The sequence below is a fragment of the Ictalurus punctatus genome, chromosome 16, assembly GCF_001660625.3.
Source record: "Ictalurus punctatus breed USDA103 chromosome 16, Coco_2.0, whole genome shotgun sequence".
Lineage (NCBI taxonomy): Eukaryota > Metazoa > Chordata > Actinopteri > Siluriformes > Ictaluridae > Ictalurus > Ictalurus punctatus.
The window spans coordinates 5,407,501-5,423,367 of record NC_030431.2 but is presented as its reverse complement, the minus strand read 5'-3'; the positions used below and the strand labels follow the sequence as shown (position 1 = coordinate 5,423,367).

Genomic DNA, 15,867 nt, shown 5'->3' with positions numbered 1-15,867 from the left:
ACTGGACTTCAAGCAACTTGGATTCTGTTCCTCTCCACTCTTCCTCCAGACTCTGGGACCTTGATTTCCAAACGAAATGCACAATTCACTTTCATCTGAAAAGAGGACTTTGGACCACTGAGCAACGGTCGCTTTTTTCTTTTTTCAGGTAAGACACTTCTGATGTCTCTGGTTCAGGAGTGGCTTGACACTAGGAATCCGACACTGCAACATTTCTGTTTTATAAATTCTTTATTGTAATATTTTCAGACACTGGATTTTTGATTTCCACGAGCTGTAATCCATAATCATTGAGACTAAAACAAAAAAGGTTTGAAATATTTCACTTTATGTGTAATGAATCTAAAATATATGAAAGTTTTTAAAAAAAAATTAAATTACAGAAAAAAAACTTTTCCACGATATTAAAATTTTTTGAGATGCACTGTACAGAGATGAGCCAAAAACATTCTGGAACAGAGATGAACCTCTACCAAAGTAATGGAAAGGCCAAAGTGTGGAGAAAGAAAGGATCTGTTTATGATCCAAACATACAAGCTCATCTGTGAAACATGGTGGAGGTAGAGTCATGGCTTGTGCTTGCATGGCTGTTTCTGGAACGGGATCACTAATCTTTACTGATGATGGAACTCATGATGGGAACAGCAGAATAAATTCAGAAGTTTACAGGAACATTTTGTCTGCAGATTTACAGAGAAATGCATCCAAATTAATCAGGAGGACCTTCTTCACGTAAGCCTCAACTGATGGATAATGTAGCGCTAATTTATGAGGGAAAGAATGTTTAAAGACCGATATGATTTCTTTAAAAACATTACAAAACTTTTTACACAACTAAAATATTGACAAATGATACCCACTGAGTTTTTTTTTCCTTTTCTGTATCCAGGTAGATTTATTGTTTACGTAGAAGTTTAAATGCATGTTTATTACACACCAATCCACTGTAGCACCTTCAGCTCTGCTCTTTTCCCACATCAGAAAATCATCTACACTCAGTGTGATCTAAACCTGAACAGAATCAGGTGTTAATGAAAGTATGTTCATTCATTTCCACACATTCAGCACTGAGGTTTAGGTTCACTTTGTGTAGTCTGGGTGCTGCTGCTGCCCCATAATGGAAGCTACGGGTACTGCAGGAGGACCTTAAACTAGACCCTGACACTCTTTATTAAAACCCACACACTCACACACATACACAGCCAAGCATGATCATATAAACCAGTCTGTACACACACACACACAGCTATTAGCAGTAAAAGCATTGTCACTTCTTTGTCCTTTTCTTTTTCTTCTTCTCACTCTGTGTCACAACTTCGACCTCATCCTCATCTTGTGCTGCTCTTTTCCCGCTCTTTTCTGTCACCGTTTCCATGGCATCCCAAACCTCATCCTCTTCTGTTTTCACCTCCTCCAGCTGTTCATCCTCATCTGACACACACTGCTTCAGGAGAAACAAGCAATTTTAAAGCCACAGTTAGTACAATCACACACACACACACACACACAGTTCTCAGAGTTGAGGGCCATGCCTCTCCTGAGGGCCACGCCCACAATCTCCCATGGTTTAATAAAAAATAAACACTTATGCACTCACCTGCAGATCTTTACTGGAGACCAACACACAGTTCAGCCGGGACTTCAGATACACCTACACACACAGAGAGAAACATACCATTTACACAAACATTATAACTAAGTGTTAGAGAGGCAAACGTGTGTATGTGTGTGTGTGGGTGTGTGTGTGTGTGTGTTTGTGTATACCTTGTGCATTAGTGTTCTGTCCTGCAGGTTGTGTATTCGGAGGAAACGGTCAAGGCCACAGGAAGCGACGAGGGGTAATGTTGGGTGACACTGCAGCCCCCTCACACTGCCTGCCACGCCCTTCATACACCCACGCACCAGACCTACAAACACATACACACACAGAGCAGAGATCATATTAATGAATTACATTCACTTAAACACACATCTGACATTAGATGACATGTCTGACTGACCCCACCCACTGGACACAGCTAAAGCAATCTGATTGGCCAGTGACAGTGAGACCACATACTTATTCATTGTGTGCATGTTTATACTTTGCAGTTATGCAGATGTTTAACAGATCAGTGCATTTAGTGGAAATTACATTTAAATCAGTGGTGTGTGTGTATCACTGTGTTTCCTGTGTCTTCACACTCACTGCTGATTGGCTCATTACACTTTCCAGACTAACCATTCATATAACAAAATCCCAACAGATCCTTCACTTCACTTCACTTCACTTCACTTCACTTCACTTCACCACACACACACACACACACACACACACACACACACACCTTTGCGCAGGTCGAGGGTGGCAAGTTGGCCGTGTGTATTCCCCACCACCACACTGTTCTCACCAGGCGGAACCGAGAGCGCCGTCAGAGGAACCTCTCCAAACTTCGCCTCCAGCACCGGCCTCCTCTGACATGACGGATCATACACACGCACCTGAGAGACAGACAGGTTCACACACGGACACACACATGGACGCACACACGAAGGCACACATGAACACACACACACAGACCTGATGATGTCCTGTGCAGGTGACGATCTTGTTGGATTGTGTGAGGAAGGCCATGTCTCTAACCCATACAGGGACACGCAGATCCAACCAGTCATTAGCAACCTAACACACGCACACACACACACACACACACACACACACAGAGGGTATCATGTTATAATTATTATGAGTTGCATCCTGAACTCTCATCAGTGTTCCTCTAGTGAGAACACAACTCAGTCTAACAAGATGTCAGAACAGAAACTCAGTAAGCCCCACCCACTATAGGCTGCATCACTGGACAGGCTCCACCCCCACAGGCTGACTCTCACTGCTTTGGTTTCCCCAGAGAGTATACATCACGTACAGATTCACATGGAAACTAGTCCAAAACTGCATTTATTTTATGCAAATGAGCTGCAATTACATGATTGGTGAAAGTTAAACATGCAGACTGTGTGTGTGTGTGTGTGTGTGTGTGTGTGTGTGTGCGCGCATCTCTCGCTCTTTCTCTCACATTCTTGGCAGTGAAGATAGGAGTGTCTGGTCTCTGCAGGTCCCACACTTTTAATGGGTTCTCCTTTCCTCCTGTGGCCACATGGTGGCGCTCGGATGGGTTTTGTCTCATTCGGCACACTCCACTCCCCACATTTATTTCAACCTACACACACACACACACACACACACACTTACACTTCAGCAATCAGATAGTTTGACATTTTTCACAGAGCATTACAGACTATAACCTAGCTACAATGCTTTGCTTATCAGACAGACAGACATACAGACAGAGAGAAAGAGAGAGAGAAAGAAAGAATGAGAGAAAGAGAGACAGACAGACAAACTTACTGTCTCCCCGCCTGCTTCAGGCCACACCTTCAGCAATCCAGACTCCACACATGTTATTAACGACCTGAGAGCAAATACACACAAAGTTACAACTCAGAAACAGTGAGACAGGAGTGCGAGGGCAAAGGCAGAGCGTGAGACAGGAGTGCGAGGGCAAAGGCAGAGCGTGAGACAGGAGTGCGAGGGCAAAGGCAGAGCGTGAGACAGGAGTGCGAGGGCAAAGGCAGAGCGTGAGACAGGAGTGCGAGGGCAAAGGCAGAGCGTGAGACAGGAGTGCGAGGGCAAAGGCAGAGCGTGAGACAGGAGTGCGAGGGCAAAGGCAGAGCGTGAGACAGGAGTGCGAGGACAAAGGCAGAGCGTGAGACAGGAGTCCGAGGGCAAAGGCAGAGCGTGAGACCGGAGAACTACATGAGTGTACATTATAAACTGTCTGCGATCCCAAGCATTGATCACTCCAATTTTTTTTATTCCAGGTTTGTAATATACGACTGCTTCTGATGTAAGCTTCAGGTTATTGTTCATCTAGAGTGTGAAGCTCCATCTAGTGGTGAGAACATCTCCCTACACTTCACTACTCACCCTGCCGTTACATCAATAAATAGAACAGCCGTACTCATACACAGATGAGGTACGCTTCAGATCATGAGCAGTTCCTTCCTTTCTCCATACTCTTCTTTCCCACCATGCTACTACAAGCTGATCATCTCATCTGTCCATGGGATGATGTTCCAGAACTGTACAGGATTTTTAAATGTCCTTTGGCAAACTCTAACGGTGTACATCTTGTGGTAAACTGTACATTTCCTCTGGTGAAGTCTTCTCTTGATTGTTGACTTTGACACAGATACGCCAACCTCCTGGAGGATCTTCTTCATCTGGCCCGTTGTGAAGGGTTTTTCATCACCAGGGAACTCCTTCTGTCCTCCACTGCAGTGGTTTTCTGTGGACTTCAGACTGTTCCTGAGCTCACCAGTGTGTTCTTTCTTTTTAGGAATGTAGCAATTATTTGCCTTGGCCACACTGACAGTCGCAGCTCATTGGACGTCATATGGAGAGTTAAACAGCAACAGAATCCAAGTGCAAACCTTTATTCGCCCTAGACCTTTTATCTGCTCACCTGTGAGTGAAATAATGCGGGAATAACACACACCTGGCCATGGAACAGCCAAGCAGCTGTGTGTGTGTGTGTGTGTGTGTGTGTGTGTGTGTGTGTGTGTGTGTGTGTGTGTGTACCTGTCGGTGACAGCAAGGCCAGTGAATCGTCCCTGTGTTAAATCCGAACACTCTCGGCTCTCGGTGAATATTCCCTTCTCTATACTGAACGTCTTCACTCTGCCATTAACACTCCCCATTAACACCTGACACACACACACACACACACACACACACACACACACACACACAATAAAATGCACAATAATGAACAATGAACACAGCACTCGTCTCTCAGTGCATAAATCAGTGTCACTATAAAACATCATTACAGAATCAGTGTCACTATAAAACATCATTACAGAATCAGTGTTACACAACATTACACTAGTGTTCTGTTTACACTGAAAATGACATGCTCATCCTGTAATGAAGACACATGAAAACACACACACACACACACACACACACACACACACACACACACACACACACACACACACCTCAGTCTCCTGCTCATCCCCCCAGGTGATGGTGCAGATCTCCTCGTCTCGGTTCAGACTGTGCATCTCACAGAAATTATACACCTGCTTCCTGCTCACACACACACCTGAACACAGCAGGGTCACACACACAAACACACACAAACACACACAAACACACACAAACACACACAAACACACACAAACAGTGGGGTCATTAACACATTTGATACACTCAATGCTTAACACTTCATTACAGACTCGCTCTGCCTATCTGTGTGTGTGTGTGTGTGTGTGTGTGTGTGTGTGTGTGTGTGTGTGTGTGTGTGTGCACTTGTGGCTAATCCTCGCGCTAACAGTTTAAACCCTGTTGTTTTCCTAACGAAACACACAGCGTTTGAGAGAGAGAGAGAGAGAGAGAGAGAGAGAGAGAGAGAGAGATCTCACCCTTCAGGATGCCGGTCTCCGCTCCGACCCACACTGAACACTGCTGACTCTTCACACACGCCATGTTGCTCCGTTCCACGCTGTGTGCACGCGCTCTCTGCTCCGACCGGAACTCCAGACCACCCCACTGTTGTTCCTCGTGCATTATAGTTCCGAATTCATTTGATTACTAGACAGACAGACAGACAGAGACGGGGAGTATTGGGCATTACATTAAGTAATAAATTAAATAAATAATATGTATTATTCAATGAAATGGTAATTTATATTTTAATATGCAAATTTATGCAACAAGGAAGTTATTTTGTATTATTACATTAATCAGAACAGAATTGATTTCAGAATCACTAATGAGATCAACACTGTGTCTGTCTGTCTCACTCTAACTGGCTGTCTTTTTCTTTGTCTGTCTCTCACTCTGTCTCCCTCTAACTGTCTGTCTGTCTGTCTGTCTGTCTCTCTCTCGCTCTGTCTGTCTTTCTGTCTCTCTCTCTAACTGTCTGTCTGTCTTTCTGTCTCTCTCTCGCTCTGTCTGTCTCTCACTCTAACTGTCTGTCTTTATGTCTGTCTCTCGCTCTAACTGTCTAACTGCGTGTCTGTCTGTCTGTCTTTCAATGCTGTTTTATCAGTGATGGTTTTCTCTCCCTCTCTCTGCCTGTGTGAAAGTGGGACATGGCTGTGCAGCTCCTGATTAATTAATGACCCAGCAGATCGACACGTCTGCAGAATGAATAATAATCAGAGATGAGTGTGAGGTGTAATACAGGTGGAGACAAGAATCTTCAGCCCACAACCGTTAAAATAAAGACATGTAGAAGAAATGATCAGAGCTGTGGTGGTGTGGAGTCGTGATCCAATCCGGTTTAAACACTTCCCCTTCTTCACTTCCCAGGGTCTAATCCCCTTCCATCGTCTGAAACGGGGTTTGTTTATTTATTTTTTGTTCAATAATTCGGCTGTACTGAGGAGTGTTAGATCTGTGGTGTATGAATGGTGTGTGTGTGTGTGTGTGTGTGTGTGAGAGAGAGAGAGAGAGAAATTACAGTTATTTGGTAAATATGTAAGAATTACAGCAGGTGGCGCTCTGCGGCAATTTATGGAGTTATCTGAGCCTAGTGAGACTAGTGTCTCTCAAACACACACACACACACACACACACACACTCCACAATTGTGCCTCTTCACCATTACCACACACCTTTTTCTTCTTCTTCTTCTTCTTCTTTTTATATTATCATTTACTAATTTGTTGTAAATGTTTTATTGTAATAAAATTAAATAAAAAATAAAAACTTCACATTTCTGGTGTGCTGTGTGTGAGCATGAATTCCATTAAAAGTTTCATTCTCCCTACATCGTCACTAATAAAGACATGAATTTGATTTGTTCAAAGATTTGTCATAATTTTTTTATTATTTTTTATTTTCCTCACTGCTTTCACACGCAGCCTCTCGTCCATTCACTATTCACATTAATATTAATAGCACCTGTAATCTGTGTGTGTGTGTGTGTGTGTGTGTGTGTGTGTGTGTGTGTGTGTGTGTGTGTGCGCAACTTGTGCTCCTGGTCACACATTTGAGTCTGAATTTTGTGTAAATTTGTACATGAATCTGACCCTATAGCATCACCTGAGCATTGTTTAAATTCTAAGACACAGAGAGAGAGAGAGAGAGAGAGAGAGAGAGAGAGAGAGAGAGAGATAGAGAGAGAGAGAGAGAGAGAGATATGAGGGGGCGACCAATCAGCTGTAGTAGTTTTGCCTAAGGAGGAGCCTAGACAACACACACACACACACACACACACACACACACTCACACAAGGTCTGTTGGGCATGTGCTGAGGAAATCAGAGAGCACACACAGGAAGGAAAGGAAGACTGCTTCACACTATTTCTCTCTCTCAGGTAGACAGATAGACGAGTGAATGAGAGACAGACACAGGGACAGTGAGCTGCAAGGGAAGAGTGAGATATAGTAAGGAAGAGACACAGACAGACAGAGGGAGAGAGGGAGGGAGAGAGAGAGAGGGAGGGAGACAGGTGAGTCTGTCTCTCTCTCTCGGCCAGAGCGATTGTCACACTGGCCTCTGGAACAGCGATGGCCTTCACCTTCGCCGCCTTCTGCTACATGCTCACACTCGTCCTGTGTGCTGCACTTATCTTCTTTGTCATCTGGCAGGTGAGCATGGCGCGCACACGCACACACACACACACACGCACAAAGATGACCTGTTGATCCCGACAGAGAGACAAACAGAGAAAAGGGAAGGTGATGGAATTCCAGCTGTCGATCAAGTGTGACATAACCAATGTGTGTGTGTGTGTGTGTGTGTGTGTGTGTGTGTGTGTGTGTGTGCATGTGTGTGTCCGTGCATGTGCATGTGTGTGTACTTCAAAAGCAGAGAACATGGCATGATCCCTACAGTGAAGAGCAGACAGACAGACAGAGTGTTATTTTATTGATTATCGCTGCTGCTGCTGTATTTTTGTCATTCTCACTGTTTCCTGATGCTTTTTATCCTTCTGCAACCCGACACACCGATACATCTACAGCGAACAGTGAGAAGAGAGAGACAGAAAAAACTAGACAGTGAGACGGACAGACAGACAGAGAGACAAATAGATGAGGAGAGAGAGAGACACAAACACAGAAAAAAACACAGACAGTTTGTATAAACACTGTACAGCAGAATTAATCAGAATGACATTTACTCTGGAGACTCCTGAGATTTTTATCACTCACACACACACACACACACACACACACACACACACACACACACACACACGTGCGCGCACACACACACACACACACACACACACACACACACACACACACACACACAGTGTTATTGAGCGTACTTATTAAACTATAATTTGCCCCCCTCCCCGTCTCCTCTCCTCCTCCCGCTCAGCCAATCAGATTGTGTCTGTAGTAACCATGGCGCCCACTTTGGGGCTCATGCAGTCGCCATGGAAACTGCATCTGTTTACAGAACAGCAAATGCAAAGGGAGAGAGAAAGGAATCAGGGTGAAACTGCTGGGGAGTGTGTGTGTGTGTGTGTGTGTGTGTGTGTATGCGTGTGTGTGTGTATATGCGTGTGTGTGTATATGTGTGTGTAGGCATGTGTATGTGTGTGTAAGCATGTGTATGTGTGTGTATGCGTGTATATGATGTGTATATGCGTGTGTGTGTATGTGTATACGCACGTGTGTGTGTGTATACGCATGTGTGTGTATGTGTGTATGTGTGTGTGTGTATATGCGTGTGTATGCGTGTATATGCGTGTGTGTATGTGTGTGTGTATTCGTGTATATGCGTGTGTGTATGCGTGTGTGTATTCGTGTATATGTGTTTGTGTGCGTGTATGTGTGTGTATGCGTGTATATGCGTGTGTGTATGTGTGTGTGTATGTGTGTGTGCGCGTATATGCGAGTGTGTATGTGTGTGTATGCGTGTGTGTATGTGTGTGTATGCGTGTGTGTGTATGCATGTATATGCATGTCTGTGTGTGTGTGTGTATGCGTGTATGTGTGTGTGTATGTATGCGTGTATATACATGTGTGTGTGTATGCATGTGTATGCGTGTATATGCGTGTGTGTGTGTATGCGTGTATATGCCTGTGTGTGTGTGTGTGTATGTATGCGTGTATGTGTGTGTGTGTGTGTGTGTGTGTGTGTGTGTGTGTGTGCCTGATGTGCATTTGACATTTTATTGAAGAAAGTTCAGTCACTCCCGTCATTCCTGAAGTGTATCTGATACTGATTGATGATGTCATAACCCTCCAGCTGTGCTCCAATCCCGTTTGTAACACTTCCCCTTGGTTTAGTGCAATTTGGTCATCTTAAAGGTCCATTTTCTACAATTATCAGCTCCAGTGATGTGGGTTATGTAAAGAGTAATGAGTGTTGGAGTTTTGATGGGGCGTGATAGTGCAGTGGAGGCTCAGTAGTGAATGGTTCTGGGTTAGTGATCAGAAGGTTGGAGGTTCAAGTCCCAGCACCACCAAGCTGCCACATAAACAAGGCCCTTAACCCTCTCTGTTCCAGTGGCTGCATCGTATCTGCTCCTGTGCTCTCCCAAACAAGCTGGCATATGCAGAAATAAATTTCACCACTCTGTAATGTATATGTGACAAATAAAGGCTTCTTCTTTCCTTTCATAACATAAAGATAAAATTGCAGAGCTTATTGTTTAAACAGAGCTGTGAAAAAATATTTGCCCCCATCCTGGTTTCTTCTGTGTTTGTGTATCTCTCATACTAAATTGTTTCAGAAATTTAAACAAAATCTAAGATAAAACAAAGGCAACCTGAGTAAACACACAATACATTTTTTTAAATGATAATGTTATTTATTGAAGGGAAAAGGTTATCCAATACCAACTGGGCCTGTGTGAAAATGTATTTGCCCCCATAGTTACTAATTCCCCAAATCTATGAAACTACATTCATAATGGGGTTCAGCTGCACTAGACACAACCAGGTGTAATTACTGCAAACCCTGTTCAATCAAATCAACACTTAAATACAACTTTTTCAACAGCAGGAAGTTAAAACGTCTTACCCAGTAACACACTGTGCCAAAGTTGAAAGGAATTCCAGAAATTATGAAGAAGAAGGTGATTGATTACATCAGTCTGGGAAGGGTTACAAAGCTATTTCAAAGGTTCTGGGACTCCAAAGAACCACAGTGAGAACCGTAATCTCCAAATGGAAAAACTCAGCACAGTAGTGAACCTTCCCAGAAGTGGCTGACCTTCCAAATTTCCTCCAAGAGCACAGCAACTAGCAAAGCAAAGTCATAGCACAGCAAAGTCACAAAAGAGCCAAGGACAACATCAAAGGACCTACAGGTCTCTCTTGCATCAATAAAGGTCATTATACATGACTCCACTATCAGAAAGTTCACTGGGCAAAAATGGTCATTATCAATGATCAATTATCAATTATTGCAAAATTGAATATTGCAGAATTCAATTATATTGCAATGATTGAAGGAAACATGAATTCTGCTCTCTCCCAGAAAATCTTAAAGGAGAATGTGCGGTCTTCGGTCCGTAAGTTGAAACTCAAGTGCAACTGGATTATGCAGCAAGACAATGATCCAAAGCGTAGGAGTAAGTCCACCTTTGAGTGGCTCAAATAAAAAAAATCCAAGTTTTGGAGTGGCCTAGTCAAAGTCCTGACTTGATCCAACTGATTTGCTGTGGCAGGACTTTAAATGGGCAGTTCATCCAGTGTGGCTGAACTAAAGCACTTCTGCAAAGAAGAGTGAGACAAAATTCCAACACAATGCTGTGAAAGACTGATCTCCAGTTATCGGAAGAGCTTGGTTGGAGTTATTACTGCTAAAGGTGGCACAACCAGATTTTAAGTTTAAAAGCAATTAGCTTTTCACATGGGTGATAGTTGGATAACTTTTTTAGCTTCAATAAAAAAAAATAATAAATAAAAAATGTATTGTGTGTAGGAAAGTACAGGAAATACTTTTTCGCAGCACTGTAGTTTATAGCAGGTGTACTGTCTCTAAAGCAGCTCTTCCGCTCCCCCTGCTGGTGTCGTCTTATTAACTGTTTGTCCTGTTAGTGTTGTAGTTTAATGCTGTGATGTTTCCTTCTGCAAAAGTGAATTATACAACAACCTCTAAATACCTCCAACACATATTACTGTCTCTAGATAAGCGTAGTTTTCAGATCCCAGAGCAGAGACATGGACATAGTGTGGTTCCCTGTGGCACTGAAAACGAAACACAAAACTGTTTTATGTTTTCTGAACATTTTCTTCAGTGTTAATGTCAGCGTTCAATACTCACCTGCTGAAATATGTGTACACGTCTACACATCCAGGGAGGTGGGAAGGTGGTGTACGCTGGGAGAGCTGGGATTTTCAGCAGCGTACATGTGTCATGCTCTTTGACGTCATACCTTTCAACAGTGAATGTGTGCTAATTACAATAATCATAATGCAGCACGGCTCAATTCGGAATCATACGTTAACTAACTCTTCTACAACAGCACAGTTCTGACAATAACTACAAGTATAACATGAAGGACAGATTTATATTAATACATTATCGTTTCTGTAGTAACAACTCTCATAGTCTAAGCATGATAATAAACTGATATGGTGAAGTTGGAAAAAATGATGTTTATTTAACATGTTTGAAGGAGTGTCCCGACACGGAGTCAGATCCTGTTATTGATTACGTGATTACCATTACAGTTATTAATAAATTAAACATTTTAATCATAATTGCAAATCACTGTGGTATAAACGGAATATTGTCTCTGATATACAAACTCAAAAACACAAAATACACAGTTTTAAACTTAGATTGTTTTTATTTGTAATATTATTATTATTGTTATAATAGAATCTCTCACCATCTTCAAAAAATCCGCAGAATCTCTCACCATCTTCAAAAAACAACTAAAGACCCACCTCTTCAATGAACACCTAACAAACTCATAAAAAAATAAAAAATAAAATAAAAAAATGCACTTACACCTCTACTCTGCACTTTGCTTCTTCTGGAATTCAATTAATAGATCTCGTATGGTAGCACTTCTTGTATTGTTCTCTGCTTGATATCGCTTTGCTTGTATCTTTCTCATTTGTAAGTCGCTTTGGATAAAAGTGTCTGCTAAGTGAATAAATGTAAAATGTAAATGTAATAATAATAATAATAATAATAATAATAATAATAATAATAATAATAATAATTATTATTATTATTATTATTATTATTATGTTAGCAGTTGCGGTTAAATTAATCTGAATTTTATTTGCATAGCACTTTTTAAAAACGGACAGTGTCGCAAAGCGGCTTTACAGAAATCCAGATGCAGATTCCAGATGAATCCGGAAAGTCAGGGAGCTGCAGCACTCTCAGCACACACACTTCCTGCATCCTTATGTACGTCTACATGTCTGTAAAGTCCTGTTCGAACACGTCTGTACGTCTCTCACAGGAAGTGCAACACTGACACTTCTCATACACTCTATAAGACACATATGTGTCTGGAGTAATGTTAATTTCTGCTTGTGCACCTGTACACGCACTTCTGGATCACTAGGGAAGGAATATTGGAACACTGTGCTGCTGTAATGGAAAAAAACTCAAAATGACGTGTGTATGTGTGTGTGTGTGTGTGTGTGTGTGTGTGTGTGTGTGTGTGTGTGTTTTAGATCATTGCATTTGATGAACTGAGAACCGACTTTAAAAACCCCATCGACCAGAGCAACCCGACCAGAGCGGTACTCACACACACACACACACACACACACACACACACACACACACACACACACACACACACACACACACAGCTGTATTGTACAGTAAAAGATGCATTGCATTGTGTGTGTGTGTGTGTGTGTGTGTGTGTGTGTGTGTGTGTGTGTGTGTGTGTGTAGAGAGAGAGAATCCTGAACATCGAGAGAATCTGCAACTTACTCAGGAAGGTAAGTGACTCATAATTCAGATTTAAAAATTTTTATCGGTTAAACTTTGTGAAAGTTCTGAAACATTTTGATGTTTTCTCTACACACACACACACACACACACACACACACACACACACACACACAGAGGATATTTTTATCCTCATTCTGTGAGTGAGACAGAACACAAACTATGAAGGATCTGTTCTAATGTGTGTGTGTATGTGTGTGTGTGTGTGTGTGTGTGTGTATGTATGTGTGTGTGTGTGTGTGTGTGTGTGTTTCAGTTGGTGGTTCCTGAATATTCTATCCATGGTTTGTTCTGTCTGATGTTCCTGTGTGCTGGTGAGTGGGTCACACTTGGTCTCAACATCCCACTGCTCTTCTACCATATGTGGAGGTAAACACACACACACCTACAGCCATGCACACACACAGTACAGTAAACCTAACCCCATTTTCATTTTATTCTCTTCATTCCCTCTTCATCATAATAAATAATGAACTGCTGTTGCTGCGTCATTCCTATAGTTTTACTTTTATAGTGTGACTACATGACTGTGTTACTGTGTGATTTGAGCTTTATTGTATTCTGTGTATAGTTGTCCAGGCCACAACACAGACACACAAACCGACACATAAACTGACAGAGACATACAAACAGACAGACTCACTCACTCTCTCTCTCTCTCTCTCCATCTCTCTCTTCATTTCTCTCTCACTCTCTTTCCATCTCTCTCTCCATTTCTTTCTCACTCTCTCTCCATCTCTCTCTCTCTCTCTCTCTCTCTCTCCATCTCTCTCTCTCTCTCTCTCTCTCTCTCTCTCTCTCTCTCTCTCTCTCTCTCTCTCTCTCTCTGCAGGTTTTTCCACCGGCCGGCTGATGGCTCTGAGGTGATGTACGACCCCGTCAGTGTGATGAACGCAGATATTCTTAATTACTGCCAAAAAGAGTCGTGGTGCAAACTGGGTTTCTACCTGCTCTCCTTCTTCTACTACCTGTACAGGTATAACTTGGGAGTTAAACACACACACACACACACACACACACACACACACACACACACACACACACACACACACACACACACACAGACACACACACAGACACACACACACACACACACAGACACACACACACACACACAGACACACACACACACACACACACACACACACACCCTTAAACGTTATGTTCTCCATTTAGTTTGAATTGAATCACGTCCGTGTTTAACGTTGGAGGTGTGAGTCGTGACCGATTCATTTCTGTCTCTCTGTCTGCAGCATGGTTTACGCTCTGGTCAGCTTCTGATCAACGAACAGACAAAAGGAGGAAGAAAAAAAAAAGAAAGAAAGAATGCGTGATGTTCTGTCCTCCTCCTCCTCAGCCAACAACAGAAATGAGACCCACTGAGATGCTGGGAGAGAGAGACAGACAGACAGAGAGAGAGACAGGGAGAAAGACACGGAGAAGCTCGAGCAGCAGTGATGTTTCATTATTGAGTTTTATTTCTTTAAGGGCTGCTGAACATTTCTGCTGCTCGGAGCAACACGGCGAATCACCTCCACTGCGATGAGATGTGATCATCACTGATGATCATCTTCTGATCTACAGACTCCAGATTCGATGCCATATAATATCCTTTTTCATTTGCGAAAAAGACTTTTGTGTAAATGACCTCCGTTTAGTTCTAAAGTGTTAGATTAGCGCTGAAGCTTTCACTGTTTTAGTCCAGTGGTAGATTCTATTTACTTTAATAATATATCCATTTTATTCTCAAATTCAGTTGTTGTATCTTAATCCAGGGTAGAAACTACTCGTGTCCTTACACTAAGACAAACTGCACAAACTTTATATTTATACGACTGAACAGCGACGGCGATGTTTACACTGAGCAACCAATGAAACGAGAACATTATCCAGGCCGGGAAAACTGTTCAGACCATCTGTGGGACTTTTAAGGAGAGACTGGAATCATTTTGAGAATCGGTGTAAATAAATACACACCCGCACACACACACACACACACACACATACACACACACACACACAATGTTGTCAGCCTTACAGAGAAAAGCCAACGCCTCCGTATCACTGTGGAGACGCAGCAGGTCCCCTGAGACAGAATAAGTCCATTTCTTCCTGGACTGAGATGGAACGGGATACATGGAAGCAGACTGAGAGATGGATTTAAACAGCGACAGAGTGGAAGAGTGACAAAGTGAGAAAAAGTGAACGTTAGACTAAGACATACCAGGACACTTGGAGTGGGACATAGGGAGATAAACCAAGAGACTGATACAGAAGGAGTGAGACAGGCTGAATTGGACTGTGATGACAGAAGGAGTGAGACAGGCTGAGACATAGTGAAACAGACTGAGGTTGAGTGAGACAGGCTGAGACACAGTGACAGTCCGATATTGAGTGAGAAAGGCTGAGGTTGAGTGAGACAGGCTAAGACACAGTGAGAAAGGCTGAGACACAGTGAGACAGGCTGAAATGGACTGCAATGATGGAGGGAGTGAGACAGGCTGAGACATAGTGAGACAGGCTGAGGTTGAGTGAGACAGGCTGAGACACAGTGAGACAGGCTGAGATGGACTGTGATGACGGAGGGAGTGAGACAGGCTGAGACATAGTGAAACAGACTGAGGTTGAGTGAGACAGGCTAAGACACAGTGAGAAAGGCTGAGGTTGAGTGAGACAGGCTGAGTGAGGTTGAGTGAGAAAGACACAGTGAGACAAGGCTGAAATGGACTGCAATGATGGAGGGAGTGAGACAGGCTGAGACATAGTGAGACAGGCACAGACTGAGTGAGACAAGCTGAGACACATTGAGACAGTCTGATATTGAGTGAGACAGGCTGAGACACAGTGAGACAGGCTGAGGTTGAGTTAGACAGGCTGAGACACAGTGAGACAGGCTGAGACACAGTGAGACAGGCTGAGACAC

General features: G+C 42.9%; 2 protein-coding genes across 3 annotated transcripts in view; one reads left to right on the top strand and one right to left on the bottom strand.

Moving 5' to 3' along the window:
- Positions 1-212: 212 nt before the first annotated feature.
- On the bottom strand, positions 213-5,629 carry wdr74 (WD repeat domain 74). 2 transcript variants are annotated; one of them, XM_017488978.3, is made up of 10 exons: positions 5,470-5,629; positions 5,044-5,150; positions 4,622-4,746; positions 3,389-3,452; positions 3,057-3,200; positions 2,561-2,662; positions 2,328-2,481; positions 1,765-1,907; positions 1,598-1,651; positions 213-1,441 (listed from the first exon to the last, which is right to left on the bottom strand). In XM_017488978.3, exons 1-10 carry the CDS (start codon positions 5,612-5,614, stop codon positions 1,268-1,270), a joined length of 1,212 nt encoding a protein of 403 aa, XP_017344467.1. In that variant the 5' UTR covers positions 5,615-5,629; the 3' UTR covers positions 213-1,267. The 2 variants fall into 2 exon arrangements, with proteins under 2 accessions (XP_017344467.1, XP_017344466.2); XM_017488977.3 differs by having other exon boundaries at positions 213-1,444; positions 5,470-5,606.
- Positions 5,630-7,309: 1,680 nt separating this feature from the next.
- Positions 7,310-15,867, top strand: part of cnih2 (cornichon family AMPA receptor auxiliary protein 2) — a 9,976-nt gene continuing 1,418 nt past the window's right edge. Inside the window, exons 1-6 of the mRNA XM_053686608.1 lie at positions 7,310-7,645; positions 12,659-12,727; positions 12,887-12,934; positions 13,201-13,313; positions 13,777-13,920; positions 14,198-15,867. The exon at positions 14,198-15,867 is cut by the window's right edge and continues 1,418 nt beyond it. Coding sequence (XP_053542583.1) covers positions 7,565-7,645; positions 12,659-12,727; positions 12,887-12,934; positions 13,201-13,313; positions 13,777-13,920; positions 14,198-14,225 — 483 coding nt within the window. The 5' untranslated portion in view covers positions 7,310-7,564 and the 3' untranslated portion in view covers positions 14,226-15,867. The remainder of the gene's footprint in view (positions 7,646-12,658; positions 12,728-12,886; positions 12,935-13,200; positions 13,314-13,776; positions 13,921-14,197) is intronic.